We start from the raw sequence: 27,195 nt of genomic DNA on the forward strand, positions 1-27,195 counted from the left end.
GATTATTATTTTATTATTATGCTGTGCATTCTTATGCTGTATGGGGGTGTTAGAGGAGGAGGAGCGTATCTGGTAGAAAACATGCCATGCTCCTTCTGGGGTGGTTTGTCCACCTCTGGACCTCACCCTGACCTCAGCTCTCACCTGTGGCTTCTATAAGCTGACAGCATGCGACAGCGGCCACACCCCAGGAACAGCTTTGACTGGCTGGCTAAACTAGGTGAGGGAAGCCAATGAGTCTCAAACCCTCAGTGAGTTAGGGACTTCCCTGCATGTTCTGGCGGACTGAGCACTTGAGACCAATTGTGGGTCCAGCAGTCAAGAAGACAGTTTCTGCACATGTTGTAGAAGGCAGCGAGGGGCAGATGGGGCTTGCCAACCTGGGAAGGTAGCTCACCTAGGAGAAGGAAAACTCTTGATCCTAAACCTCCACTGCCTTGTGGGATATCTTTGGGAGAGGCTCAGGAGTAAATCCTACACAAATCTGGAGTCCCTAAGATGGTTGTTTGGCTCCTTGTACACCTCCTTGCAGCAACTCCTGCAGCCAAACTGGTGCCCAACATATTGATCTGCTTTCCTTTGGACCACATCAGACAGGCCAAGATGGGGGTCTTGTTGTCTGGGCGGCCCAGGAACTCCATACACACTGCCCAGGCCACTTTAGTGGGTGCAGGTGGCGCTGTGGGTTAAACCACAGAGCCTAGGGCTTGCCGATCGGAAGGTCGGCGGTTCAAATCCCCACGACGGGGTGAGCTCCTGTTGCTCGGTCCCTGCTCCTGCCAACCTAGCAGTTCCAAAGCACATCAAAGTACAAGTAGATAAATAGGTACCACTCCGGCGGGAAGGTAAACGGTGTTTCTGTGCGCTGCTCTGGTTCACCAAAAGCAGCTTAGTCATGCTGGCCACATGACCCGGAAGCTGTCTGTGGACAAACGCTGGCTCCCTCGGCCTATAGAGCGAGATGAGCGCCGCAACCCCAGAGTCGTCCGCGACTGGACCTAATGGTCAGGGGTACCTTTACCTTTACACATCAGTTTGACTTCAACCCTGGAGGCGCACTCCATTGTCTCTCGAGACAAACGGAAGCTAACAATTGATTATTATTCTGTGTATCATGTTTTTATTATTATGCTGCATAATTTATGCTCTTAATGCAGTACACCACCCTGTGATTTTTGGCTAAAGGGTGGTATATAAATCGAATAAATAATATAAGTATGATTTGCACTAGAGGGGGGAGGGCTGTGTGGCTTGGTCAGTGGTTGGCTACTTAGGAGGGGGGCATAGAAGAAGTCCTTTGGCCAGCACTGTTTTGGCCAGTAATGAGTAGGTAGACCTCCCTGTTTGGACAGTGAGTGGATGAGGCATCCAACAGAGGAGACTGTGTAGGTATGTGCCCCTCTTTTCTGGGAACAAATGGTGGAGGGCAGGAGGACTGGAGACTGTGACCCATGCTGCAATTTGATTTTGGCGCAAATAGAAAGTTTGGGGAATTAGCCCCAGGGTGAGCTTGTCGATTTGTTCTACCATCATCCACGTTGTAAGAGATCATGTAAACAATGGTTTGGCTATACTTTGTATTCATGTATACATGGCTCAACAGCTTCTGAAACAATCTGGAATACACCTAAAGGAGGACCCCACCACCAGTTCACACCAAGTTTGAAATTAGGGTGATGTCACTGTCGACTTTCCCCCAGTTTGAAATTTAAACATTGATTTTGTCCCCACCCCCAGTCTCAAATTTCTTCCATATTAAAAAAAAAAAAAGGTTCGTGTGTTTTAAACATCTAGGTGCAGACACGCACAAGACAGAAATCTGTCCCAAATATAGTACGTACTCGAATCCAAATTTGAAATGTGGGCATGCAGATCTGAAGATCGGAGTTCGAATCCTGACCTCCACTTTTTCAGCTTGAGTCTCGACAACCCCTATGCTTACGAAGAGGAAAACGGCAAGATGATAAGTTCTCCAGACCCTTCCCCCAAGCCCCATCCGAGTCCCTTCGCTTTCTTTTGCCTTCTTTCCAAAAAAATTACGGAGACACCTTTAGAAGGCTTCGTGAATCGTGATGCTCCTGGAAATGCATGGAAGGAAAATTAGGGGTGGGAACGGTGGTTGGCTGGATTCATCTGTTGTTCCTCCGCAGTGCCCCCTGGAGGGGCGTGGAAAAGGGCAACAGGATCCAACCACCGCATCCCTGCGCCTTGGCGGCGGGGAGACGGACAGCGTGCGAAGATGTCGGTGGATGTGAGTTTTGCAGCTGACTTTGCAGCTGACACACAGAGAGAAATCCAGGTGGTCGGGAACTAGTATGGCTGCTGCTGCTGCTGCTCGCAGCCCTCAGTCCGAGTAGATGATGAAGCCTGAGAAGGTGCTATATTTGTTGTTGTTCCCTCCGTGGGCTTTGCCTCCGTCCAGCTTGATGAAGACCTCGTCGCCGGCATCCAGGTGAAGGATGACACTGTTGCTGGCGTAGTCGTAGTTCTGATCCGCATCCTGCGCGATGGCGCTGGCCCGCACCTGGGGTGAGAGAGGGCAGGTTGGGGAGAGAGAGAGAGAGGGAAAGAACAGATGGGGAAGAAGGAGAAAAAAGAGAGACAGGGGGAAAAGGTCAAAGCGTTGGTGACAGTGATGGGAATGGGAGCTGCGCAGAGCCAAGCACAGAGAAGGAGGTGGAGAAGGGAAACATTGAAGGAGTGCTGCGCCTCCTATTTAATTTCATCCTGCAAAGCCCGGCACTACAATTCCTATGGCAATAGGAGGCAGAGAGCAAAAGGGAAGTCAACTTCTCCACGGCAAACTGCTAGCCTGGTGGCTGCTGAGTTGCTACTTGAAACCTCTCCTCTCTCTCCAAGCTGGCCTGGTGCTTTTCATGCCGTACACCGCCCTGAGATCTCCCCATAAAGGATAATATGCAATTAGAATTATGGTGCCTCGGAAACTACAACTAATCCAGAATGCTGGTGACTGGGAGTGGCTGCTGGGACCACATAACACTGGTCCTGAAAGACCTACATTGCTTCCCAGTGCAATTCAGTGTTGGTGCTGACCTTCAAAGCCCTAAATGGCTTCAGCTCTGTACAGATGAATGAGCATCTCCACCCTCAATGTTCAGCACCGAGGGTATTTTAGAGGTCCAGCACCGCGGGCCTTCTGGCGGGTCCCTTACTGCGAGACATGAAGCTACAGGGAGCCAGGCAGAGGGCCTTCTCAGTAGTGGCTCCCACCCTGTGGAACGCCCTTTCGTCAGATGTCAAGGAGATGAGTAACTATATAACCTTTAGAAGACACCTGAAGGCAGAGAAGAAGAAGAAGAAGAAGAAGAAGAAGAAGAAGAAGAAGAAGAAGAAGAAGAAGAAGAAGAAGAAATTATTTTTACCCCGCCCATCTGACTGGTGACTGGATTGTCCCAGCCACCCTGGGTGGCTTCCAGCATATATAAAAACATAACAAAACCTTTAAAAGCATCCCTAAAAGCATTCAGATGTTTCCAAAATGTTATATAGGGAACCTTTTTAAGGTGTAATGTTTTATTATGTTTTTATATATGTTGGAAGCCACCCAGATGGGTGGGGTAATAATAATAATAATAATAATAATAATAATAATAATAATAATAATAATAATAATAATAATAATAATAGCAACAAGCACTATTTGTTAGCATGACCAAGAAATAAAAGTGAGGCAGGTTCTGTGCAAAGAAAGGACCAGGGCAGGCCTAGCCACAGATGCTGACATTCTCAGATGCCTTCTGAGGTACCAACAGTAGTCGTGGCTGGTGCCTGCTGGACTGGTGGGACGGAAGACTGGGAGACAAACAGTAGGGGGCGCCAGAGTCAATGAGAGGCAGAGCCATCTGCCAACTGAGTAAGTAAGAAGGCAGGCTAAGGTTGGTGGGGCAGTGCCTTGTTTGCCATAACGGAGCAGCCTCTGCTGGGTGTCAGGGCGGATTGGCAGATCAGTAATAACTCATAAGGTGGCTGTGAACTCTTTGTTCAAAGACACAAAACAGCTCAGGCCTAGTGAGTGCAGCAACTCTTCCCACTAGATCCAAGGAGGCACTTGGGAGGACCGAAGGTCCCCTCGCCTTTCCACCACTCCCTAAGTCTCCTTCTCCCTAAGCAATCTAAGACTTCAACATCTTGTCTGTCTCTGCTCCACTCTCTTCATACTCCTTCTGGTTCTGGGAGAGCAGCAGGAGGGGGAGACCTCCTGGCTTCTTCAGCAGCCTGCCTCCTCTCGGCCTCCCTCCTCTCCAGCCTCCACTTCTGCCTCTGAGTCTGGACTGATTTTTGCCCATGTCATGGGAAGGCAGCAACACGAACAAGCCAATTCTTTTGGCTGCTGTGTCTGATCTGAAAGAAGTCCTACTGAATGCAATGGAGCTTCCTCCCAGGTAAGTGGGGTTCATTTATTAAAAGCATTTATATGGCTTCTCAAAACAGCTCCCCGGGTGTCTCCGAAAGCGAAGTAAAACAGTTAAAACGGTAAATTAAAACCAAAACACAATATGCAATTTAAAACAACATTAAAAGCATACTTCAGGTTAATGCTGTCCCAAGAAAACACTTTAGCGTACAGACACTGCGGATATAATATGCATGCACTTAAAACTTGGGGAAATATGGAAAGAGTCTGGAGTGTGCTTTTTAGCTTTAATGTTCCAGGAATAGGAGGGGACTGAAGAAGGTGAGATGGGGGCGGGGGAGATCCAAAGAATAGGAAGGAGCAACAGGGCCTTAGGAGGAAAAGGCAAGGAGAGCTCAAGGATTGCAGCAAACATTCTGGGCAGCTTCCAACATACTGTATTTTCCGCCCTATAGGACACACTTTTCCCCCTCCAAAAATGAAGGGGAAATGTGTGTGCATCCTATGGGGCGAATGCAGGCTTTCGCTGAAGCCTGGAGAGCGAGAGGGGTCAGTGCGCACCGACCCCTCTCACTCTCCAGGCTTCAGGAGGCTATCCACAAGCCTTGGGAGCCCGCGGGAGTTCCTGCTGGGCTCCCTAGGCTTGCGGATAGCAGCCTGCACCCCGAAGCCTGGGGCGCGCTGAGCAGCACGCCCCGGGCTTTGGGCAGATATCCACAAGCCTGGAGAGCCCAGCGGGAGTTCCCACTGGGCTCCCAAGGCTTGCGGATAGCAGCCTGTTCTGGGGGCTGGGGTCGGGGGAAGCTTGGGCTTCCCCTGCCCCAGCCCCGCGCCTGGGGGGGAAAAATAATTTTTTTTCTTTATCCCCCCCCAAAAAAGTAGGTGCGCCCTATGGGCCGGTGCGCCCTATAGGGCGAAAAATACGGTATATAAAACATTAAACATTCCAACAGATGCTGGACCCAGGGGTGGGAACTGCTGGTGGCAATTACAGCGGTACCTTGGGTTACAGACGCTTCAGGTTACATGTTTTCGGGTTGTGCACCGCACCAAACCCAGAAGTACCGGAATGGGTTACTTCTGGGTTTCAGCGCTTGCACATGCGCAGAGGCACTAAATCGCACTTTGCGCATGCGCAGAAGCGGCAAATCGTGACCCGAGCATGCGCAGACACGGCACTGCGGGTTGCAAATGTGCCTCCCGCACGGATCACGTTCGCAACCCGAGGTTCCACTGTATTTTGGTTGGCGAAGCAGACAAGATGGATGGATGCATCTAGAATGCCTCTGTCAGTGGAAAATATATTAATTGTTATGTACTGCAGTTCTCACCCTTGGCCAGCAGGGGGATACTGTAGATAGTTCAGGCCCACATATGCAAATAAGGGATCGAAAGTGACATTCAGTGATTGGATAGTTACAGAAAGTGGTTACGGTTGCGTTCTAGTGGAGCTCTATATAAGCAGGCTGGCTGAACCCTTCAGTTCAGTTCTGTTCTGGCCTGTGAATAAACAAGAGCTGTCTGAAGAATCGCTGTGTCGTCTGATATGTTCACCCACAACTTAACATTAATAAGGACTGCTGGTGACAGGAGAAAGATTGGAAGTGCCTTTGGAAGTTTTGGGGGCCTCACAATCTGGGGTGTGGGTGTGTGCTATGCCCCAATTTGTGCAACAGAGGAGTCTCCACTGTGGGGAAGGAGGGAACTGTCAGACAGTGAGGAGCAGAGGCTCATGTGGGGCTTTGGTACTGAGCACTCAGATTCCCCCAAATTATTTTTCAGGTGTGCCATTGAACGCTTAGCCGTTGCTAGTCTGTGTTAACAGTCACAGATGGAGCTGCTTTTCCGCCACCTGTGCTGGTGTGCACAACTGGCTCAGAGAGCCAGGAAAAGTGCGTTTCTCGTTCTCCCTGCACCCAAATACAGAGACGCGGCCTTTGAAAACAGGCCTTCACTTTCCACGGTTGGCACCGTAATTAAAATTGAACTTGAAAGCTGCTTAATGGCCTGGGTGGAGAAGTGTGTTAGCTTTTAATTACAACTGGATACATGAAGGGACTCCGGGAGAGGAAGCGAACCAATCCACACTTTTGGAGGTCCATGGTGGGATTTGTCTGCGGTTAAAAGCAGATGCTCTTTGTGTATAATAATTATTGTAGCAGGAGAGTTATTGGCCACAGGGTCTGCTGCCGCTGCTATTTTATTGTGGAAGATTAACACAGGGGCAAGATCACGGAGGTTAAAAATAACAACACAAATGTCCACTGTTGAGTCATGGGCTCTGTGAAATAGACGTACAAGGCTTATATTTTTTTGTATGGAAGACTGGAAATCTTTATGGCAGCGATTATGCTGCAAGACGCATAACGTGCCTGGAATTTATCGCATCTGTTGGAAACATGGATAATTCTCGGCTTAACCTTTTAGATTTTTAAAAGCGACAAGATTTTAGCCCTCCTGAGTATGGGGGGATAAACTTTAGAAAGCGAAGCCAACAACTAATGTGCTCAAATTTCCAAATCGCCCACGTCAGCCAATTTCCATTCAGCCTTCCCCCTTTTCTCCTTGGCAGGGTTTCTGTGCGTGACAGGTAAGGATTCTCCTGGTGAAAGCCTTCCTCATGAGGATGTAGTGGCAGCAAAAGTCCTACTGAAGCCAAACCACCACCCAAAAGCTGGTTGGAAGGTGTTTTCCTCCTCCTGGTGAACTGGAACGGAGTCCAGTTTTAAAGCAATCGTTTGACTTCCTGGCCAAAAGCAAAGAGACCCAATTGAGAGGAGTTTCACTGCCAAACTAGGCGGGGGAAGGAGGTGAGGACAGGTGACCCCACCTAGGCCCGAAGTCACCCCCCCCAAACCAGGCCTCAAAACTGTCCAAAATTCATTTGTCTTCTAAAAAATCCAAAACAGTTTTTCCTCTGCTCTTCTCTGCTTTTCTCACAAGATGCATAGGGAAAATGTTATTCTTTTATCAGTACAAGAAGGCTTCAAAAGGCTAATGAATAGGCTCTGTCATTGCCAAGAATACTCAAGCCTGAGAACTGACTTTTATCTCATTCAGTTGCAACATCTTGGACATGCTGAACCGCGAGACTCCTCGACCACCTTGGCTTCTCTCCCCCCCCCTTCCCAAATACAGGAGCTTTCTGTTCATGCTCAGAGGAACTCATGGGGCAGGACTCCTGAAGGAGGAGAAAGGGGAGGGAACTGGAAGGGGAATATATGCTCTGTGGAAATGACTGTGAACCCGTGCTTGTTTGTGAACTATCACACTTGCTCCTTCTACCAGTTCATGGATGGTAGAAATAAAGCTTTTTCTCCGAAACTATTCCTTGAGTGTCTGTTGACTCCCATTTTCCCTTTCCCGGGTGCAATTTTTTCCCCACCCGAGGGCAAAGCCTCATAAGGCTACAGGCGGGGGCAGCAAATGTTTGTTTTTCTGAGAATCCATAAGCCCAGCATGGTACCTAAGGAAGTCCTGGGGTGAGGTTAGAGCGGCTACTTAAAAAGAGAGAAAATAAATCACCAAAAAAGAGGGCAAGGAGAATGCAGATTTGCATATAAACTGCATATATTGAACTGTAATAAATCTCACCTTAGTGATGACTAAGGTGACCTGCTGTGACCTACAGGTGGGACTGACTGTGTGCGCCTGCTCAGTTTGTGGCACAGGTGCTAAAATATGGCCACTCCTCTGCTTCCCCAGAGTTATTTATCTATAAGGTGGACCCGCACCCAGAAACCTTTCAAGAGAGGACTCCCCACCGAGAGCCCCTGTCCGTTGTAAAGTCAAATGCATGGCCTGTTAAGCATAGTGGTTTAATTGACTGAAATGGGGAATGATTAAATGCATTACTATGTGTTTCATGTTCCTCAGTAATGTTCCTCAGTAACTCTTGTGTGATAGGTTAACTTTGGTCACATGGGAGGTCTCTGACTGCGTCCTCCATTTTGTTTGGTGTGTGGGCGACTTGACTGTAATGGTTCCATCTCCATGAACACTGAAGAAGAGACCGTGTTATACAACTCTCTAAATGCAATAGAGGAAAGGCGTGTTAATGTTCCTGTCTGAATGCACAGACTCTCCCTTGGATAGATTCAAGATGCAAAAAAACAAAACCCAAAAAACCCCAACCCCAGTATATATTAAGAAAGCTCATTGTAACGATGTGCTTATACCCGGTATATTAATTATAACGCAATTAACACAGGTCAAACAACCACCCTTTATGAAGCAAAAGTACGTGAAGAGTTTTCTACACATCTTTGTTTATAGAAACGGTCACTTGGGGTTGCTTCTACTCTGCTGGTTTAGTCTGGCGCAGTCACCCTTCAGTCACTCTTTTTAAATATAGTGGGTCCAGAAATTTCACCTCCAACCTGTCATATTCCACTGAGTGGGTTCTTCCTGCCAGTGTCCTTAGTGTCGTGCTTCTGCCTTTTTTAAACCTGATTTTATTTGTGGTGATTATTTCAAATTAAAACGCAAAGCTGGTATGGGCTGGCCAAAAAAGAAAAGAAAAAGGGTTTTGAGAGTTTCAGGGCTTCTTTGCCTTTAATTAGCAGCTTCCTCGTTTGGTGCATTGCTGATTGATAGGGTAATTCGAGACCATCTGTTCACTGAGCATTCATCCTGATCCTCCGAAGGAAGATTCCACATTGTTGGCACTGACGTTAGCATTACAACACTGGAATTAGCATTCACACTGATTTGTTTGTGGGGAGGCTAGGCAATGCCAAAGCAAGTGTTATCCCACACTTTGCAGTGTATTTTCCTTTCACTTGCCTCACCACCAAGAGCCGGATCTTTGGGAGAAGCGGTTTTGTTGCACAAGAGATCCAGATCAGTTTTAATTGCGCAATCCGAATCTAGATGTGATTGAATCCCACCTGAAAATAGCGACAGTCTGGAAACACCCAGAGTTTCTTAACTATATCTTAATCAGGCAGTTCCTATTGCTCGAGGAGGCATCATAATTGTTTCCTTTCATTATTTCTTCTTGTAATCTTTTTACAATGCAATATTGCTACTTGACATTTTTCAAAATATGGAGAAAGCTCTTTCATGGCAGGAACAAGAAGTAACTAATTTAGATGTTAATGAGTCACACTGTTGCTGCTGCTGCGGTGAACAGGAAGTAACAGAAGAAGTTGAAGGAGGAAGCTACTAACTTATTTTGCAGAGGACTGTTGGATCTGCTGAATAAATGTTATAGAAGCACAACTCGGGGGACTGGTATTGCCGAACAATATATTGTTCTGTTAGGAACCATACGGGACCACTTTCTCTAATCCCACTTCCAGCTCATTGTGGAGAAGGAATGGGTAAAAGGCCCCAGTGTAGAAGCAATCGTGAATTTCTACGGTGAGAATTGTAGTTGCTCCAGAGGAACAATTGCATGTGGTCTAAACAGGGGTCAGAGGTCTAGAACGATGGTGCCTTTGCCGGTGTGCGTGCTTCTTAATTGAAAATAAAGTGTGCAAGTTCTTCCCTACACACTGAGCAATTGGGGGCTGGGACCCAAAGAGCAGTGGCTTTAGTGCAAGGGTGAACGCTTTGCAGAAGTAGAGATAATGGTGGATTTTCCGCCTCCTTAAATTGTCTGCAATTTGCTGAGCTGGTACAAGTATGCCTCAGCACAGTGAGAGGTCCTTGCCGACCATATGCCTCTTTGCCATATGATTAGGAGGTACTGCATCAGCCACAATGTCCTTCCCACCGCCCCCTTTTACTGCTTCAGCTGAAGAGCCCGACTTTCGACATTCGTCTGGCCTGTGTTTTCCTCCTTCTTGCCACAAACCAAGCTGTCCTCTCTCTCTCTCTCTCTCTCTCCCTCCCCCCCCCCTCTGTGTAGTATCGGAGTCGCAAACCTTTAAAAGAACAAACTGAGCTTGCAAACATGGTTTTACTCAGGGGTCAGCAACCTTTTTCAGCTGTGGGCCAGTCCACTATCCCTCAGACCATGTGGGGGGCCGGACTATATTTTGAAAAAAATATGAATGAATTCCTATACCCCACAAATAACCCAGAGATGCATTTTAAATAAAAGGACACATTCTACTCATGTAAAAACACTGATTCCCGGACCGTCTGCTGCCGGATTGAGAAAGCGATTGGGCTGCAGGTTGCCTACCCCTGGTTTTACTGATGCCTGCTGCTGTGCAACTTGATCTGGGATGCAGGTGGTGCTGTGGTCTAAACCACTGAGCCTCTTGGGCTTGCTGATCAGAAGGTCGGCAGTTTGAATCTCCGCGACAGGGTGAGCTCCCATTGCTCTGTCCCAGCTCCTCCAACCTAGCAGTTCAAAAGCACACCAATGCAAGTAGATAAATAGGTACCACTGTGGTGGGAAGGTAAATGGCGTTTCCGTGTGCTCTGGCACTCGTCATGGTCCTCCATGCACCAGTAGCAGTTTAGTCATGCTGGCCACATGACCCGGAAAACTGTCTGTGAACAAACAGACGATTTCTGTTCTCATCCTGAAGAAAAGTTCTTAACCCGAGGTACTATTTCTGGGTTAGCGGAGTCTGTAACCTGAAGCATCTGTAACCTGAGGTACCACTGTAAACACTTTTAAGACTCTATGCACACTTTCCCCTAATGTATGCATTTTTGTAAACACTGGTTGGTCAGGGAACTGTATCATATGACTCAGATAAGGTGCATTTTGAAGGACGGCTGTGTTTCGGTTCACAGATTGTTTCAGAAAGTGTGGATTTGATCTATTTAGCTTTAAATGCCTACTGGATTAAGTTTTTGTTCCATCCTACCTTGTAATGCAAGGGATGTGGGTGGCGCTGTGGTCTAAACCACAGAGCCTATGGGTTGCCAATCAGAAGGTCGGCGGTTTGAATCCAACGAGAGCAGAGCTCTCGTTGCCCGGTCCCTGCTCCTGCCAACCTAGCAGTTCAAAAGCACGTCAAAATGCAAGTAGATAAATAGGTACAGCTCCAGCGGGAAGGTAAACGGTGTTTCCGTGCGCTGCTCTGGTTTGCCAGAAGCGGCTTAGTCATGCTGGTCACTTGACCCGGAAGCTGTATGCCGGCTCCCTCGGTCAATAAAGTGAGATGAGCGCCGCAACCCCAGAGTCGGCCACGACTGGACCTAACAGTCAGGGGTCCCTTTACCTTGTAATGCACAGCTCTGCCCAGAACTAAACTGTCACGCTAGAGGCAGCGTTGAGGCTACGCTCAATCCTCTCTCCTGCGTTTCCTCAGAAGGCGACTGTGACCAGAAAGTGGTTTGCTCTTCGTCTGAAGAGAGCGGTCACAGCTGGACTGGATTCTGCTGCCGCCACTGCCACTTCGTTTTACCAAACCTACACGTGCCACATCCTCTGCTGGCTGCTGCCATGTCCCCACGCCTTCTGGGTGTAACGCCAGAGCATGTTATGCGTCAAAAGCAGATCTCTCCCTTCTACATGCCTCTCTCCCGCTCTGGCCTCCTGGTGGGTGTGAGACAGCGAGAAAGAAAGTGTCTTTGCCACTCAGGAGCTGAAGCCCACGTGATCAATTTATGTCTCAAGAGCTCTCTTAATTAGAGCTTTGTGTTTCCTGTTGAGCTGGACTTATTGGATGGAAAGATACTTGGAAACCTAAGGCAAGAGGACTTCATTATCAGCACTAGCCGACAAAGCAATCTCTTTCCCACACACTCGTTTTTCACTGCTATCTCCCCCTCCCTGCCACATTGCACAGTGGGTAGGAATCTGGGCTTGAGCCCCAGTTGGACTGGAGGTGACTTCCTGGTCATGCTCCTGAGACGCAGCTCAACAAAGGAGCATGTTTCTTGCATGCAGAAGGTTCATGTTCAGCCTCCCTTCCACACCCACATCTCCATTTAAAGCAGGGATGGGCAATTTGCCACCCTCCAGGTTCTGAACTGCAACTCCCATCAGCGCCAATGGTCAGGAATTGTCAGGGACCGAGTGGACGAGGAGGAGTGATGGGAGGCACCAGCCGGGGAACCCCCAAAGGAATCCCCAGAGGAGGAAGGATCTGACCTGAAGGAGCGTCTCCACCCCCATCGTTCTGCCCGGACACTGAGGTCCAGCACTGAGGGCCTTCTGGCGGTTCCCTCTCTGCGTGAAGCCAAGTTACAGGGAACCAGGCAGAGGGCCTTCTCGGTAGTGGCACCCACCCTGTGGAATGCCCTCCCACCAAAGAGAAAAACAACTGCCAGACTTTTAGAAGACATCTGAAGGCAGCCCTGTTTAGGGAAGCTTTTAATGTTTAACAGACCCCTGTATTTTAATACTTTGTTGGAAGCCACCCAGAGAGGCTGGGGAAATATTATTATTATTGTTATCAGAGCCCAGGGATTGGTGGTGGGACACTGAGGAGAGGTCAGAGGGAGAAGACTGGAAGGTGTTGGATGCTGAAGGGGCAACAGGGTTTAGTGATCAGGAGGAGACGGTGACAGAGAGCAGTTCAAGCTCCAAGGCTGAAGCAGAGGAAGGGGGTCAAGAGACTGCTGAAGAATCCAGGGAGTCTCCTTCTCCTGCTGTGACAAGCTCCCCTCCTCGCTTGTCTCCAAGAATACACAGGATAATGATGGCAGAAGAGAGGCCAGAGGTCCACAGATGCAGTTTGAGACTGCTTGGGAAACATCCAGGAGGGGAGGAGCCTTAGGAAGTGTAGAAGGCAGGGGAACTTCAGTCCTGGCAACTGCTCCACAGGGCAAGGCCTACTAGGAAGCATTGCTGAGTTGCATGCCATTTCCTTGAATAAAGAGTAAACTTCACTATCTTTGCCTCTTGGTGCTGACCTGCATCTGACTCCAGCCCTGACAGCAATGATGAGAGCAGTAGCCTGGCAACATCCGCATGCCCTCTAACCCTGATTGTAAGAATTTCATGAGTGTGGGGAAGGCCTATCCTCTAAAAAACTGAGCAGGCTAGATGGACTCTGTATTTAACCCAGCTTCTCATATTTGTATGTAAGCTTACTGTGTGGCTTTCAGAAAGATACTCCACTTAACCTACCCAACAGGATAGTTGTGGGGATAAACCCCCCTGAAAAAAACATTCCAAGCTGATTGGATACAAATTTGAATAATAATATATGAAAAATGCTGAAATATGAGAAGCCCCATCAGTATTGGCATTCTGCCGGCTCCTGTTTAGGAAAGCAGCCCCCAGAACTGATCTTTTGATTCTAAGGTTTTAACTGTTTTAATTGTACTTTTTAACTGTTTGGTCGTATATTTTAATTAAGGATGCTTTAATGCACTGCTGGGTTTGTATTTTAATTATGGATTGGTTTTGTAGATGTAAACTCCTTGGAAACCATTTTGGAACAGAAGCGGTATATAAATTAATCTTATTAACTGGGCACCAGCCACCACTGCAGCGGATTCATCCACGCACCAGTCTCCCTGTGTGCGAAACTACACAGTCTGCTGCAAGCCAAGAATGTATGGACTATGATATGGTGGCTGCAAAGGAAAGTAGTTGGAAATCTCAGATGGGTGAGCTATGTGGCATACACTGAAGGGGAAGTCCAGGGGGGTTGGGGGTTGGAGGGGATTACAAAACAAAGAAGGAGAATCAGAGGGCCCCTCCAGATGTCCTTTTTTTTGTGCATTCTTTTTATTGTGCATCCCAAGTCGCAAGGTGGTTAGATTGGTCTCAACTAGGGCCAGGGCCTTTTTCAGTACTGGCCCTGAATTGGTGGAACGCTCCGTCACAAGAGACTAGGGCCCTGCGGGACTTGACATCTTTCCACAGGGCCTGCAAGACAGAGCTGTTCCGCCTGGCCTTTGGTTTGGACTCAGTCTGACCCTTATGTTTCCCTCCCCTTATGGTTTTGATCTATTAGCTACTTTTAAAATGAGGCTGCATTTTAAATTACATTTTAACCTGTATTTTAAATTGTCCCCCCCCCCCCATTACGTTTTTACTGTAATTTTACTGGTATTAGCCGCCCTGAGCCCAGCTCTGGCCGGGGAGGGCGGGGTATAAATAAAATTAACAACAGGACCTGCTAAGATCCTGTCATTTTTTTTAATCTCCAGTGTTCTGGTTCATTATTATTATTATTTTCCTGCTATCGTTGCACAGCACAGCACAAAAGTGCCCCTCCAGGAGTGTAGCAACATTGGAGAAACATCGCAGAACAACTAATAACAGAATTGTGTGTGGACGTTCCAGAACAAATCCGCCATTGTTTGGCGTACCTGTTGAAATAAAACAAAAATAGAACACCAGCTAAATCTCCGGCTGGGGACCTTTACTGCTTCTGTTCTTTGCAAAACAGGCTATCCAAACAGGCTGGGTTGAGAATCCTTGTTCTGAGATCCCTGAATGCTAATGTAGTGCTAGCCCAGAAGTTCTCCACGGGGCCGGAGCTGCTTTTTTCGTTCCCCCCAGTTCTTTTCCTCCCGCCTCTGCTTTCTGCAACGCGCTCGCTAGTTAAACGCCGGTGGCAGCAAAAGGCAGTTCGGCGCTGTCACCGAGGCCATTTATCTCCACTCGTTAAGAAGCTGCCTTGTCACAGCACATGAGCCCGTTATGACATAATCCTCTAACTAGTGAAGATAAATTGCTGCTCCAGAACTGGCCTCCTGGTGCTGCTGCTTCTTCCAAGGTGGGCGCATCGGGGAAATGGGTTTGAGCTCCGGTTGTGGGGTTTCTCGCGAGGCAGATTGGGGTCGGAGCTCCCGGAACAGATAGTCTGGGGGGCGATGGCAGGCACGCAGCTGGTGCAATGTTCAATTTCAAAAGAACAGAGCCAGAGCAGGAGCTAACGAGGGTGCAAGCTAAGAGGCTCCACATGTGAGAAAGCTGCACAATTCACTTTGTGCATGCTCAGGGGCTGTCTTTTATTATTAGTATTACAAGGCAGAGAGGGGCGTTTTCAGAGCAAGTTGCTGGGCTGAATCCTCCTAGCTCACACAAAGCTACGGAAAACCCCAAGTTTCAAGTCGTCTTATTGAAGTCAGCGTCAGAGAGGAAGTTGCTGGAGGAATTTGATTTTTGCAAATTCCCATACAAAAGGACCTGATCTGGCCCCTTGGACCATTGTGCAGAATAGAACTTAGTTATCCATCAAATTTGCCCACCCTTGGTGGCTGCGATGAGTTTTCTTGTCCTCAAGGGGGGCCAGGGAGGGGCAGCTGCCCCCCTAAATCAATAAAATTCCATAAAAATACATAGCAAACTGAGGTTCTGCCCCCCCAACAAAAGGCCTGCTCCCCCTAACAAAAATCCTGGCTAAGCCCATGGTCCTCATGACTATGAATTAGAGTGCTAACACTATTTTTGTGTGAGATTGACTCACATAGCAGCAAATACAAGTTGTACAATTACAGTTTATCTTTATACTGCTTCACAACTACAAGGCTAAAGGGACCCCTGACCATTAGGTCCAGTCGCTGATGACTCTGGGGTTGCGGCGCTCATCTCGCTTTATTGGCCAAGGGAGCCGGCGTACAGCTTCCGGGTCATGTGGCCAGCATGACTAAGCCGCTTCTGGCGAACCAGAGCAGTGCATGGAAACGCCATTTACCTTCCCGCCGGAGCAGTACCTAATTATCTACTTGCACTTTGTGCTTTCGAACTGCTAGGTTGGCAAGAGCAGGGACTGAGCAACGGGAGCTCACCCCGTTGCGGGGATTTGAACCGCCGGCCTTCTGATCGGCAAGCCCTAGGCTCTGTGGTTTAACCCACAGCGCCACCTGCATCCCTTCACAACTATAGGCTTGCACAAAACCCCCACTCTTCCCAAAGACTGGCCTTTTTGCTGTAAGGAAAGTGACAGGAAATCACACTGGAAAGTGTGGGATAACCCTCTGAGGCAACATAATCTAATCTCCCTGCAAACGAACCAGCTCATTAAATAGCGGGTGTCATCTAACTTCCCTGCAATCAAATCTGGAAACAGATTCTCTGGAAGTGTCCTTAGCGGGCAGAAATTTCACTAAAGGAATCATAATAGTGCTTACAAATAACCACAGTGGTACCTCAGGTTAAGTACTTAATCCGTTCCGGAGGTCCGTTCTTAACCTGAAACTGTTTTTAAGCTGAAGCACCACTTAAGCTAATGGGGCCTCCTGCTGCCGCCGCACAGTCAGAGCACGATTTCTGTTCTCATCCTGAAGCAAAGTTCTTAACCTGAGGTACTATTTCTGGGTTAGCGGAGTCTGTAACCTGAAGCGTATGTAACCCGAGGTACCACTGTAGCGAATTTCTCTCCCCTGACGCTTTATAGAGGTATAAAAAAGAAACTCAGAGTGACACATGCACTGAACGACTGACAAAATTTCTATGGTTGCAGAGTGACACCCTTCTGCACTGAAAACTGTATTTACTTTCTTTGGAGCGGTGAAAAAACACTTCCATTTTTTTTAAATCACAAGTGCCAACAGGGATTGTGATCGGATGCTGTGCAGCTAGAATCTTATTCTGTGGGTTTCCTGAGGGCTTGGAAACCCAGCCTTCTTAAGGTGACATCCCCTGTAGACAGGGGAAGAGGCAAGCGGTTTGGAACCGAGTTTTGAATTTAGAGGAGAGACAGCTAAGCATTCAGCCGTAGACAGCGAAATCTGAAGGCATCTCTGCGAGGAGCTGCATGAGCTGCAGTCTAGGAATCTGGTGTGGCGTAATGAGTCTGCGATGCCTCCTGAAAGAGCATATTTATCTCCTGCCTGCACATTTGTAAATAAATATAAATGTGATGGCCTGGGATTCGGACTCGGAGGCTGAACCTGAGGAATCCCAGCCTGCACAGGATTCCCCGCCTCCAGAACCAGCTGAGCCGGGGCTGGGGCTTGAGCCTGAAGGGTCCTCACCTGCGCTGGATCCTCAGGTGCAGGCACCAGCTGAGTCTGCTCTGGCTCCTGAGGTGATGGAGGGCCCATTGCCTGCAGGTGCTCCAGTCTCAGCCCCGTCAGGGGAAGGTGAGGTTGCCTCTGGGTCTGGGTAACCCTTCAGCCTCTCCTGAGCTGCAGAGGCTCAGGGCAGAGAGGCGGAGGGAACTAAGTTCCTGCAGGAGGAGTGCTCACCTCCAGGCCAGGAGAGGCGAGTCACCTGTGGACCGGGGCCACCCTAGGCCTCGGGGCAGATAAAAGCCAGCCAGCCACAGTCCCAGGTTGTGGGAGCAACATTGTTGGTAGCCTGTTCCTGTCCTGCTCTTCTGCCAGAGTTCCTGACCTCCCTGCCTCGGACCCCGCTTCAGCTTTGACGGACAGCCTCCATACTGCACCCTCGACCTCAGACTGGACTTGGACCTCGCCACACGGTTAACACTCAGGACCAGCGCAGTAAAAACCGCAAGAGCATCCTGAGCAGGGCTGGCCCAAGACATTTTGGCAGCTGGAGGCCAACCCCCCAAAATTGTGCCCTCCCTAGCCTGCCAGGGAAGAAGACAGGAGTGAAGCGCTGCATCAGGAACAAGTGGGGGAATAAAGATCAACACCACCAACAAAAAAGTAAAGGATCCCTGGACGGCTAAGTCCAGTCAAAGGCGACTCTGGGGTTGCAGTGCTCATCTTGCTTTCGGGCCGAGGGAGCCGGCCTTTGTCCACAGACAGCTTTCCGGGTCATGTGGCCAGCAGGACTAAACTGCTTCTGGCACAATGGGACACGGTGACGGAAACCAGAGTGCACGGAAATGCTGTTTACCTTCCCGCCACAGTGGTACCTATTTATCTACTTGCACTGGTGTGCTTTTGAACTGCTAGGTTGGCAGGAGTTGGGACAGAGCAACTGGAGCTCATTCTGTCATGGGGATTCGAACCACCGAGCTAGCGATTGGGTGATGCATTCCTTGGAGGCCAGATCTGCTGCCCCTGTGGATTCTGCCATCTGAGGCCATCACCTCCCCTTGCCTTATGGGTGTGCCAGCCCTGCCCCCAAGCCTCCAGCACTCTCTCATCCAAACCCTTGTGGCACTTCCCCTGCAACTTCTTGCTGCGCTGGGAAGCGGGAAGGGTGTGAGTAACAAAGCCCTGCTGTGACAAAGTTCCAGAGCAGGATGAGTAAGAATGCTATATGCTCTTGTGTGGGCAAGGCCCCACATCCAGCCTCAACAACATCCATGCATTGGTTTGAAAGTGTTCATAAAGAACACTTTTTTCATAAAGAAAAAAGATTAGTTTCCCCTCCCGCTTTCCCGCTGCGTGCTAAACAGCTGTATCAAATGAATCCCGGCTGTGTACACACCACGCAATTAAAGCACACACACCCGCTCCCCCCAGAATCCTGGGAACTGTAGTTTCTCGAGGGTGCTGGGAGTTGTAGTTTTGGATGCAGGAAGTGATCTGCGCTGTGCATGCAGCCCATAAATACAGACCATAAAGGGCACAGGACTGAACAAAATGTAGGAACACAGGAAGGTGTTTTAGGCTGGGCCAGAACATTGGTCTATTCAGCTCAATTCTGGCTACACTGACTGGCAGGCTCCTCAGGGGTTCAGGCAGGGGACATTCCCAGCCGTACCTGGAGACTGAATCTGAGACCTTCTGCGTGCAAAGCAGGTGGTCTAGAACTGAGCCAAGCCCCTTCCCCAAATTCCGACCCAAAATTTGCCAACCGGCTTTCCGTGCATCTAAGGAAGTAGGCTGTGGCATAGATGTCAACTTAGATTTTAAAATAAGGGACCAGCAGCCTCGAAAATAAGGGGTCAGCAGCCAAAATAAGGGATTTTCCGGGCACAGTTATGTTCAACTTCTGAGCCCTTCCGAGCCAAAGGCAGAAAGCCCAGCCAGCAGCCAAACAAAGCCTCACAAATAAGGGACAGCAGCTGGACATGGCGCTGGGATAAGGGAATGTCCCGCCAAATAAGGGACGCTTGACAGCTATGGGCTGTGGATCACGAGAGCTCATAGAATAATAGAACTGTATAAAGTTGGAAGGGACCACGAGGGTCATCGAGTCCATCCCCCTGAAACGCAAGAATTTCTTGCCCAACGTGGGGCTCAAACTCATAACCCTGAGATTAAGGGTCCCATGCTCTACCAACTGAGCTATCCCAGCTGGACGTTGGAAATAAATTTGCCTGCCTTGCCGCAAGATTCTTTGTTGTTTGAACTGGATTTTGCAATGTCAAGCATGGTGCGTATTGGCTTCTGATTAGCAGAGTGCAAGGTTAAAGCAGCACTCTCTCGATATCTTAAAGACTAACAAATGCACATGACAACATACGCTGTCATGGGAGCATATGTCGTTTGAGGGGGTTTGTTCAGACAAAAAACACCCCCCCCCCCCGGCCTGCTATTTATTAGTGAGTTCACAAATTTCTGGATGAAATCATTATCCCCCTCCCTCCTTTTACAACAGGGAAGCAGGGAATCTGCACCTTGTAGAGCAGCTTACCAGACAAGTAATAATCTGGGAACAGGGCTGCTCACCTAGAAATACTAAAGCATTATCTGTCTTACTGTCACCGTCCCTCCTTGTGTGGCCGCAGCTCCTGCCTGGTTCCTCGGGAGAGAGAGATTTCTTTCTGGTGGTGGCGAATTACTATCAAGCGAGCGCAATAGACCCCAAGTGATATTGACAGTCAGAGGGTCAGAGCCTAACTCTGGGAACAGGGAACCCTGGGAATCGCAACTTTGTGAGGGTCTCCTAAGGACTATCAGCACCCTTAACAAAAAACACGCCCCAGGGTTTGTTTGGTTTTGGTGGAAACCACAATTCTTTAAAGTGGTGCAATGCTGCAGATGGGGTCAAGTTGTCCACCTTTGTTGTTGTTGTTTAGTCGTTTAGTTGTGTCCGACTCTTCGTGACCCCCTGGACCAGAGCACACCAGGCCCTCCTGTCTTCCACTGCCTCCTGCAGTTTGGTCAAACTCATGCTGGTAGCTTCGAGAACGCTGTCCAACCATGTCGTCCCCTTCGCCTTGTGCCCTCCATCTTTCCCAACATCAGGGTCTTTTCCAGGGAGTCTTCTCTTCTCATGAGGTGGCCAAAGTACTGGAGTTTCAGCTTCAGGATCTGTCCTTCCCATGAGCACTCAGGGCTGATTTCCTTCAGAATGGATCGGTTTGATCTTCTTGCAGTCCATGGGACTCTCAAGAATCTCCTCCAGCACCATAATTCAAAAGCATCAATTCTTTGGCGATCAGCCTTCTTTATGGTCCAGCTCTCACTTCCATACATCACTACTGGGAAAAACCATAGCTTTAACTATACTGTACGGACCTTTGTCCACCTAACCAGTAAAAATTATCCCGCATGATTTATGTTGCATTTGTGGTGTTCATTCGTGTTATTGCTATTTATGGTTTGTAAGCCGCTTTGGGGTTCAGTTGCAATGGAAAGCGGCATGGAAATATAATGAATCAAATCAAGTCCATATTGCCTCCAACAGATTCCTATGTTCCTGTGTTAAACAGAATTTTAAGCTTCTGGGCAACTGCCAGAAACAGAGGCTGCTAATCATTTTTGCAAACAGAGTTTTGTAAACAGAAGCTGGGTAACTCTACATTACCCAGGGGGGCTTTTTCCGAAGGTGCCTTCTAAACATGCCATCACTGTGCTGTTATTATTCACCTGTTTGAGGGTGGCTGTCCCAGCCTCTTTCCAAAAGGCAAAACTCTGTTGCACTGGGAAACTGTGGTATCCCTTTATAAACGCTACAGGCGTAACCTGATTTCCCTTTCCCTGTGGCACCCCGGGAACTGTAGTTCTTTGTATGGCAGGGTGCTAGAATCTCTACCAGAGAATCCTCAGCGCTCTCAACAAACAGCAGTTCCCAGAAGCTTCTGGGAGGAAACTTTTGACAGTTAAAATGGCATTAAATCAATAGAATATTTGCATTTGCATTGTCTGTGTAGACATTGTTTTGTCACTGGGGACAACGATGTAAAGGGTGCTCTATTTTGGTACACAACTCCATGGTTTTTTTGGTGGATGGGTCTTGTTTGAACACCGTTAATTGGGAGTGATTCACAGAGGGCTTGGCTGGAGACTTTGAGCAGTCTATGTTCTTAAAGAAATGGGAGTGCCTGATCACCTCATCTGTCTCCTGAGAAATCTCTATGTGGGACAAGAAGCTACAGTTAGAACTGGATATGGAACAACTGATTGGTTCAAAATTGGGAAAGGAGTAAGACAAGGCTGTATATTGTCTCCCTGCTTATTTAACTCATATGCAGAATTCAGCGTGTGAAAGGCTGGGCTGGATGAATCCCTAGCTGGAATTAAGATGGCCAGAAGAAATATCAACAACCTCAGATATGCAGATGACACAACCTTGATGGCAGAAAGTGAGGAGGAATTAAAGAACCTTTTAATGAGGGTGAAAGAGGAGAGCACAAAATATGGTCTGAAGCTCAACATCAAAAAAACGAAGATCATGGCCACTGGTCCCATCACCTCCTGGCAAATAGAAGGGGAAGAAATGGAGGCAGTTTCTTGGACTCCATGATCACTGCAGATGGTGACAGCAGCCACAAAATTAAAAGACGCCTGCTTCTGGGAAGAAAAGCAATGACAAACCTAGACAGCATCTTAAAAAGCAGAGACATCACCTTGCCGACAAAGGTCCGTATAGTTAAAGCTATGGTTTTCCCAGTAGTGATGTATGGAAGTGAGAGCTGGACCATAAAGAAGGCTGATTGCCGAAGAATTGATGCTTTTGAATTATGGTGCTGGAGGAAACTCTTGAGAGTCCCATGGACTGCAGGAAGATCAAACCGATCCATTCTGAAGGAAATCAGCCCTGAGTGCCCACTGGAAGGACAGATCCTGAAGCTGAGACTCCAATACTTTGGCCACCTCATGAGAAGAGAAGACTCCCTGGAAAAGACCGTGATGTTGGGAAAGATGGAGGGCACAAGGAGCAGGGGACGACAGAGGACGAGATGGTGGGCCAGTGTTCTCGAAGCTACCAGCATGAGTTTGACCAAACTGCGGGAGGCAGTGGAAGACAGGAGTGGCTGGCATGCTCTGGTCCATGGGGTCACGAAGAGTCGGACACAACTAAACGACTAAACAACAACAAACTTTTGTTGTCTTGCAACTATGCAACCTTTAGAAGACATCTGCAGACATCCCTGTATAGCGAAGTTTTAAAATGTTTAATGTTTTATTATGTTTTTATATACAGTCGTACCTTGGATCTCAAACGCCTTGGCTCCTGAACAAATCGGCTTGTGAATAATCAAAAACCTGGAAGTGAGTGTTCCGGTTTTTGAACGATTTTCGGAAGCTGAACATCCGGCACAGCTTCTGCGGCTTCTGATTGGCTGCAGGACGCTCCTGCAGCCAATCAGAAGCTATGTCTTGGTTTTCGAACGGTTCCGGGAGTCGAACGGACTCCTGGAACGCATTCTGTTCGAGAACCAAGGTACGACTGTATGTTGGAAGCCGCCCAGAGTGGCTGGGGCACCCCAGCCAGATAGATGGGGTATAAATAAGAATAAGTATGGAATAGGGCGTCCTGTTTTCATTGGAGACATGCTGGAGGTGTAGCATTTGAACTCAGATCTCCCAGCCCTAACAGCCAACTTTCCACCCACCGCATTCAACTTGACCACCACAAACTGGCTTCCTTGTTCCTGCAAGGCAGACCCCACCCCCCACCCCTATTTGGGGTCGTTGACAATGCAATAGATCCAGAGAAGGATTACAGTCACCAAAAGGCGAGTTATTTCCCCCTGGAGACCAAAGTAGCTCTGATCACTGGTAGATAGCAATTACATGGTACATTGGTGCTCCCGAACTGCCACGGCTGATTTACGGTCATAACGATCTTGCGTCTCTCATCCACGGTGACCGGGGACAGGCAGTTTCACTGATCGGGAAAGAAGGCTGGGCGGCTTTTCCCAAAGCCATCGCAAGTCGCACTTCGGGAGTATGGCTCAGGGAAATGCTACTCCCACAAACACAGCTTCCCACGCCCACAGCGCTTGAGGATCCCTCCGGCTGGAGAAGCACCTTTTGCCCCCTAACAATCCATAATAAGAAGGTGAAGCGCTTTCCTTCCAGGCACAATCATCTTCACAATCAATACAACAGCCGTGAAAGGTAGGCCATGTTTGGAGGCGCGAGAAAAAGAGTAGCTTGGCTGAAGGCCACCCAACTGAGTCCACTGCTAAGGACCACATCCTACAGCCTACTTTTAGGTTACTGGTGTATATTACCCCAAACACCAGCCTTTCCCGGGGCAGATGCTAAACAACACTTACCATGCAAAATCCCAAGTTTAGTTTCCCCAACCCCTGGCGCCACCGCCCTCCCAAAGGGACCAAAATATACGTGACAGAAAAGAACTCCAATGCATCCAAAACACATTTATGGTGCTGATAAATGCCAAGGTTGCAGGTTCGACCCCCATATGGGACAACTGCTTATTTTAGCATGGCAGAGGGTTGCAACAGAAGATAGGGTCCCTTCCAACTTGATGATTCTACAATCATCGTATTGTTGCTATGGTATGCCCCGCGGAGGACCTTAAGGTCCACAAATGACAACACTTTGGAGGTCCCAGGTCACAAGGTGGTTAGATTGGCAGCAACTAGGGCCAGGGCCTTTTCAGTACTGGCCCCAACTTGGTGGAACGCTCTGTCTCAAGAGACTAGGGCCCTGCGAGACTTGACATCTTTCCGCAGGGGCTGCAAGACAGAGCTGTTCTGCCTGGCCTTTGGTTTGGACTCAGTCTCACCCTTATGTTTCCCTCCCCTTATGATTTTGATGAGGCTGCATTTTAAATTACATTTTACCTGTATTTTAAATTGGTCCCCCCCCCATTATGTTTTTATTGTAATTTTACTGTTGTTAGCCGCCCTGAGCCTGGCTCTGGCCGGGGAGATCGGGGTGTGAATAAAATGTATTATTATTATTCAAATCCCCACGACAGCATGAGCTCCCGTTGCTCGGTCCCTGCTCCTGCCAACATAACAGTTTGAAAGCACGTCAAAGTGCAAGTAGATAAATAGGTACTGCTCTGGCGGGGAGGTAAACGGCGTTTCCGTGTGCTGCTCTGGTTCACCAGAAGCGGCTTAGTCCTGCTGGCCACATGACCCGGAAGCTGTACGCCGGCTCCCTCGGCCAATAAAGCGAGATGAGTGCCACAACCCAGAGTCGGCCACGACTGGACCTAATGGTCAGGGGTCCCTTTACCTTTACCTTTAAGCTGGTGGTTTGAGCTCTGACTGGTGGACCACTGAGGTCAGAATGTCCCTACCTTGATGCCATTTCTCTCCAGAATCGAAGACCGACAGTACAGGTTCGTCGCTCAATATCGTGGAGTTGTGCCCAGTCCAATAAAATGTCTTTGCGGTGCAGATATACACCAAGGTCTGACCAATCACATGTTTGGGGATGGAGCACACCGCAAGCTGACCTCCAACATGAGCCAACAGTGTGACGCGGCAGCTAAAAAAGCCAATGCAATTCTGGGCTGCATCAATAGGAGTATAGCATCTAGATCAAGGGAAGTAATAGTGCCACTGTATTCTGCTCTGGTCAGACCTCACCTGGAGTACTGTGTCCAGTTCTGGGCACCACAGTTCAAGAAGGACACTGACAAACTGGAACGTGTCCAGAGGAGGGCAACCAAAATGGTCAAAGGCCTGGAAACGATGCCTTATGAGGAACGGCTAAGGGAGCTGGGCATGTTTAGTCTGGAGAAGAGGAGGTTAAGGGGTGTGTTATGTACTGAGTTGAATAGGATCCAAACTGCAGCAGTCTGATTGGTCCTAGAACAATAGGATCCAAATTGCAGCAGTCTGATTAGTCCTAGAACAAGAGGATTCAGAATGCAGCAGTCTGATTGGTCCTAAAACAATGCAGCAGTATGATTGGTTGGCAGGAACCTCCCAATCCTGCTCCAGATAGAAGTGAATCCACAACCTGATTGGTTTACAGTAGAATTCCGGAATTAGCCAATCATGTGCAGCCCATTGTGTAAATAGTGTATATAAAGCAGATACTGTGAGGGGACATTCATTCATTCCTCCTCACCACTATGAGCTGAATAAAGAGCATGAAATCACTTTGCGACTCTGAGTATATTTCAGGGTGATATGATAGCCATGTTCAAATATATAAAAGGATGTCATATAGAGGAGGGAGAAAGGTTGTTTTCTGCTGCTCCAGAGAAGCGGACACGGAGCAATGGATCCAAACTACAAGAAAGAAGATTCCACCTAAACATTAGGAAGAACTTCCTGACAGTAAGAGCTGTTTGACAGTGGAATTTGCTGCCAAGGAGTGTGGTGGAGTCTCCTATTTTGGAGGTCTTTAAGCAGAGGCTTGACAACCATATGTCAGGAGTGCTCCGATGGTGTTTCCTGCTTGGCAGGGGGTTGGACTCGATGGCCCTTGTGGTCTCTTCCAACTCTATGATTCTATGATTCTACGTGCTGTGGAGGGAAGTGAGGGGCAGGTGGGGCTCATCAACCTGTGAAAGTCGCCCGTCTAGGAGAATGAAAACTCTGATCCTAAACCTCCTAAACCTAAAGGCTCAGGAGTAAATCCTAAACAAATCCAAAGCGGAGTCCCTAAGGAGGTTGGATGGTGCCTTGCACACCTCCTTCCGGCAACTCCTGCAGCTAAGCTGGTTCCAGACATCTTGGTCTGCTTTCCTTTGGACCACCTTAGTGAGGCTGAGAGGGGGGTCTTGTCATCAGGGCAGCCCCAGACCTCCATACACACCACCCACCCTTGCACACAGTAGTTTGACCTCACCCCCAGAGGCACACTCCTTTGTCTCTCGACAGCAATGGATGCCAGCAACAAATCGAGTGCAGTTCTGATCACCTCCTCATTCATACAAGGAGGAATTTTTAACTCTCGGGTCCCTGCAAGTCAATCTGCCCCCTGCTGACTGTTTCAAGTCAAGATGGGCAAGTGCTAGCCCAGAAATGGAAGCAAGAAGAAATTCCGACGAAAGAAGGATGGCAGACGAAATTAATGGACTATGCAGAATTGGACAAAATGACAGGAAGGATTCGAAACCTGCGGGACCAGAGATTTACGGAAGATTGGAAGAAGTATATGAATTATTTGAAGAGGCAACTGTAATCAACAAATTACGCTGGTAGGACTACAAGAAGTTTTGTAAGGAGAAATATACGAAGTGCTACAAAGTAGAAAAAGAAAGAGAGATTGGTTATGAGTTTGAAATGTAATAGGGAAAATAAGAAATGCTTATTCTTTATTTTTCTTATAATAAGAAACTAAGAGATTAGATTGGAAAATTTTCAGACAGGACTGATGGAAGTCAAAAAAATTGAATAAGATGTAAAAGTACAGTGGTACCTCGGGTTAAGTATTTAATTCATTCCGGACGTCCGGACTTAACCTGAAACTGTTCTTAACCTGAAGCACCACTTTAGCTAATGGGGCCTCCTGCTGCCACCGCGCTGCCAGAGCACGATTTCTGTTCTCATCCTGAAGCAAAGTTCTTAACCTGAAGCACTATTTCTGGGTTAGTGGAGTCTGTAACCTGAAGCGTATGTAACCTGAAGCGTATGTAACCTGAGGTACCACTGTACTTAACCCGAGGTACCACTGTATGTTTAATTATTGTTGAAAATGGTATGTTAAAAACACACACACATATATGGGCAAGTTCTGAGCATAGTTGTGCTCTCTTGGGGGCACTGTGGGCCAGTCTCTGGCCAGGAGGCTACCCAGGCCGGCAACTCCCAAGCGCTGCCCGATCAAGTGTTTGGGGAGCAGGATTTGGGAGGTGACGCCCGGCTTCTCCACGCCAGCCAACTCCAAGCCCCGACCTAGGATGAACTTGCCCTGTGTTTGCTCTGCGTACCTTTAAATAGCAAGCAAGCTTTATCGGCAAACTGGTTTCAGCCTGGAGTGTGAATTGGGGATCCTGCGGTGTGTGTTGCAGAGGGAAGTGCAGGGTGGGAGGC

At 48.4% G+C, this 27,195-nt stretch overlaps 2 protein-coding genes across 2 annotated transcripts in view; both read right to left on the reverse strand.

The window, feature by feature from the left end:
• Positions 1-27,195, reverse strand: part of KIF18B (kinesin family member 18B) — a 128,676-nt gene that overhangs the window by 70,183 nt on the left and 31,298 nt on the right. The window lies entirely within an intron of this gene.
• The window catches only part of C1QL1 (complement C1q like 1), a 46,790-nt gene continuing 21,158 nt past the window's right edge, over positions 1,564-27,195 (reverse strand). The window contains exon 2 of the mRNA XM_083470536.1: positions 1,564-2,524. Coding sequence (XP_083326662.1) covers positions 2,345-2,524 — 180 coding nt within the window. The 3' untranslated portion in view covers positions 1,564-2,344. The remainder of the gene's footprint in view (positions 2,525-27,195) is intronic.

Source organism: Podarcis liolepis, assembly GCF_965112155.1.
Source record: "Podarcis liolepis genome assembly, chromosome: 13".
Lineage (NCBI taxonomy): Eukaryota > Metazoa > Chordata > Lepidosauria > Squamata > Lacertidae > Podarcis > Podarcis liolepis.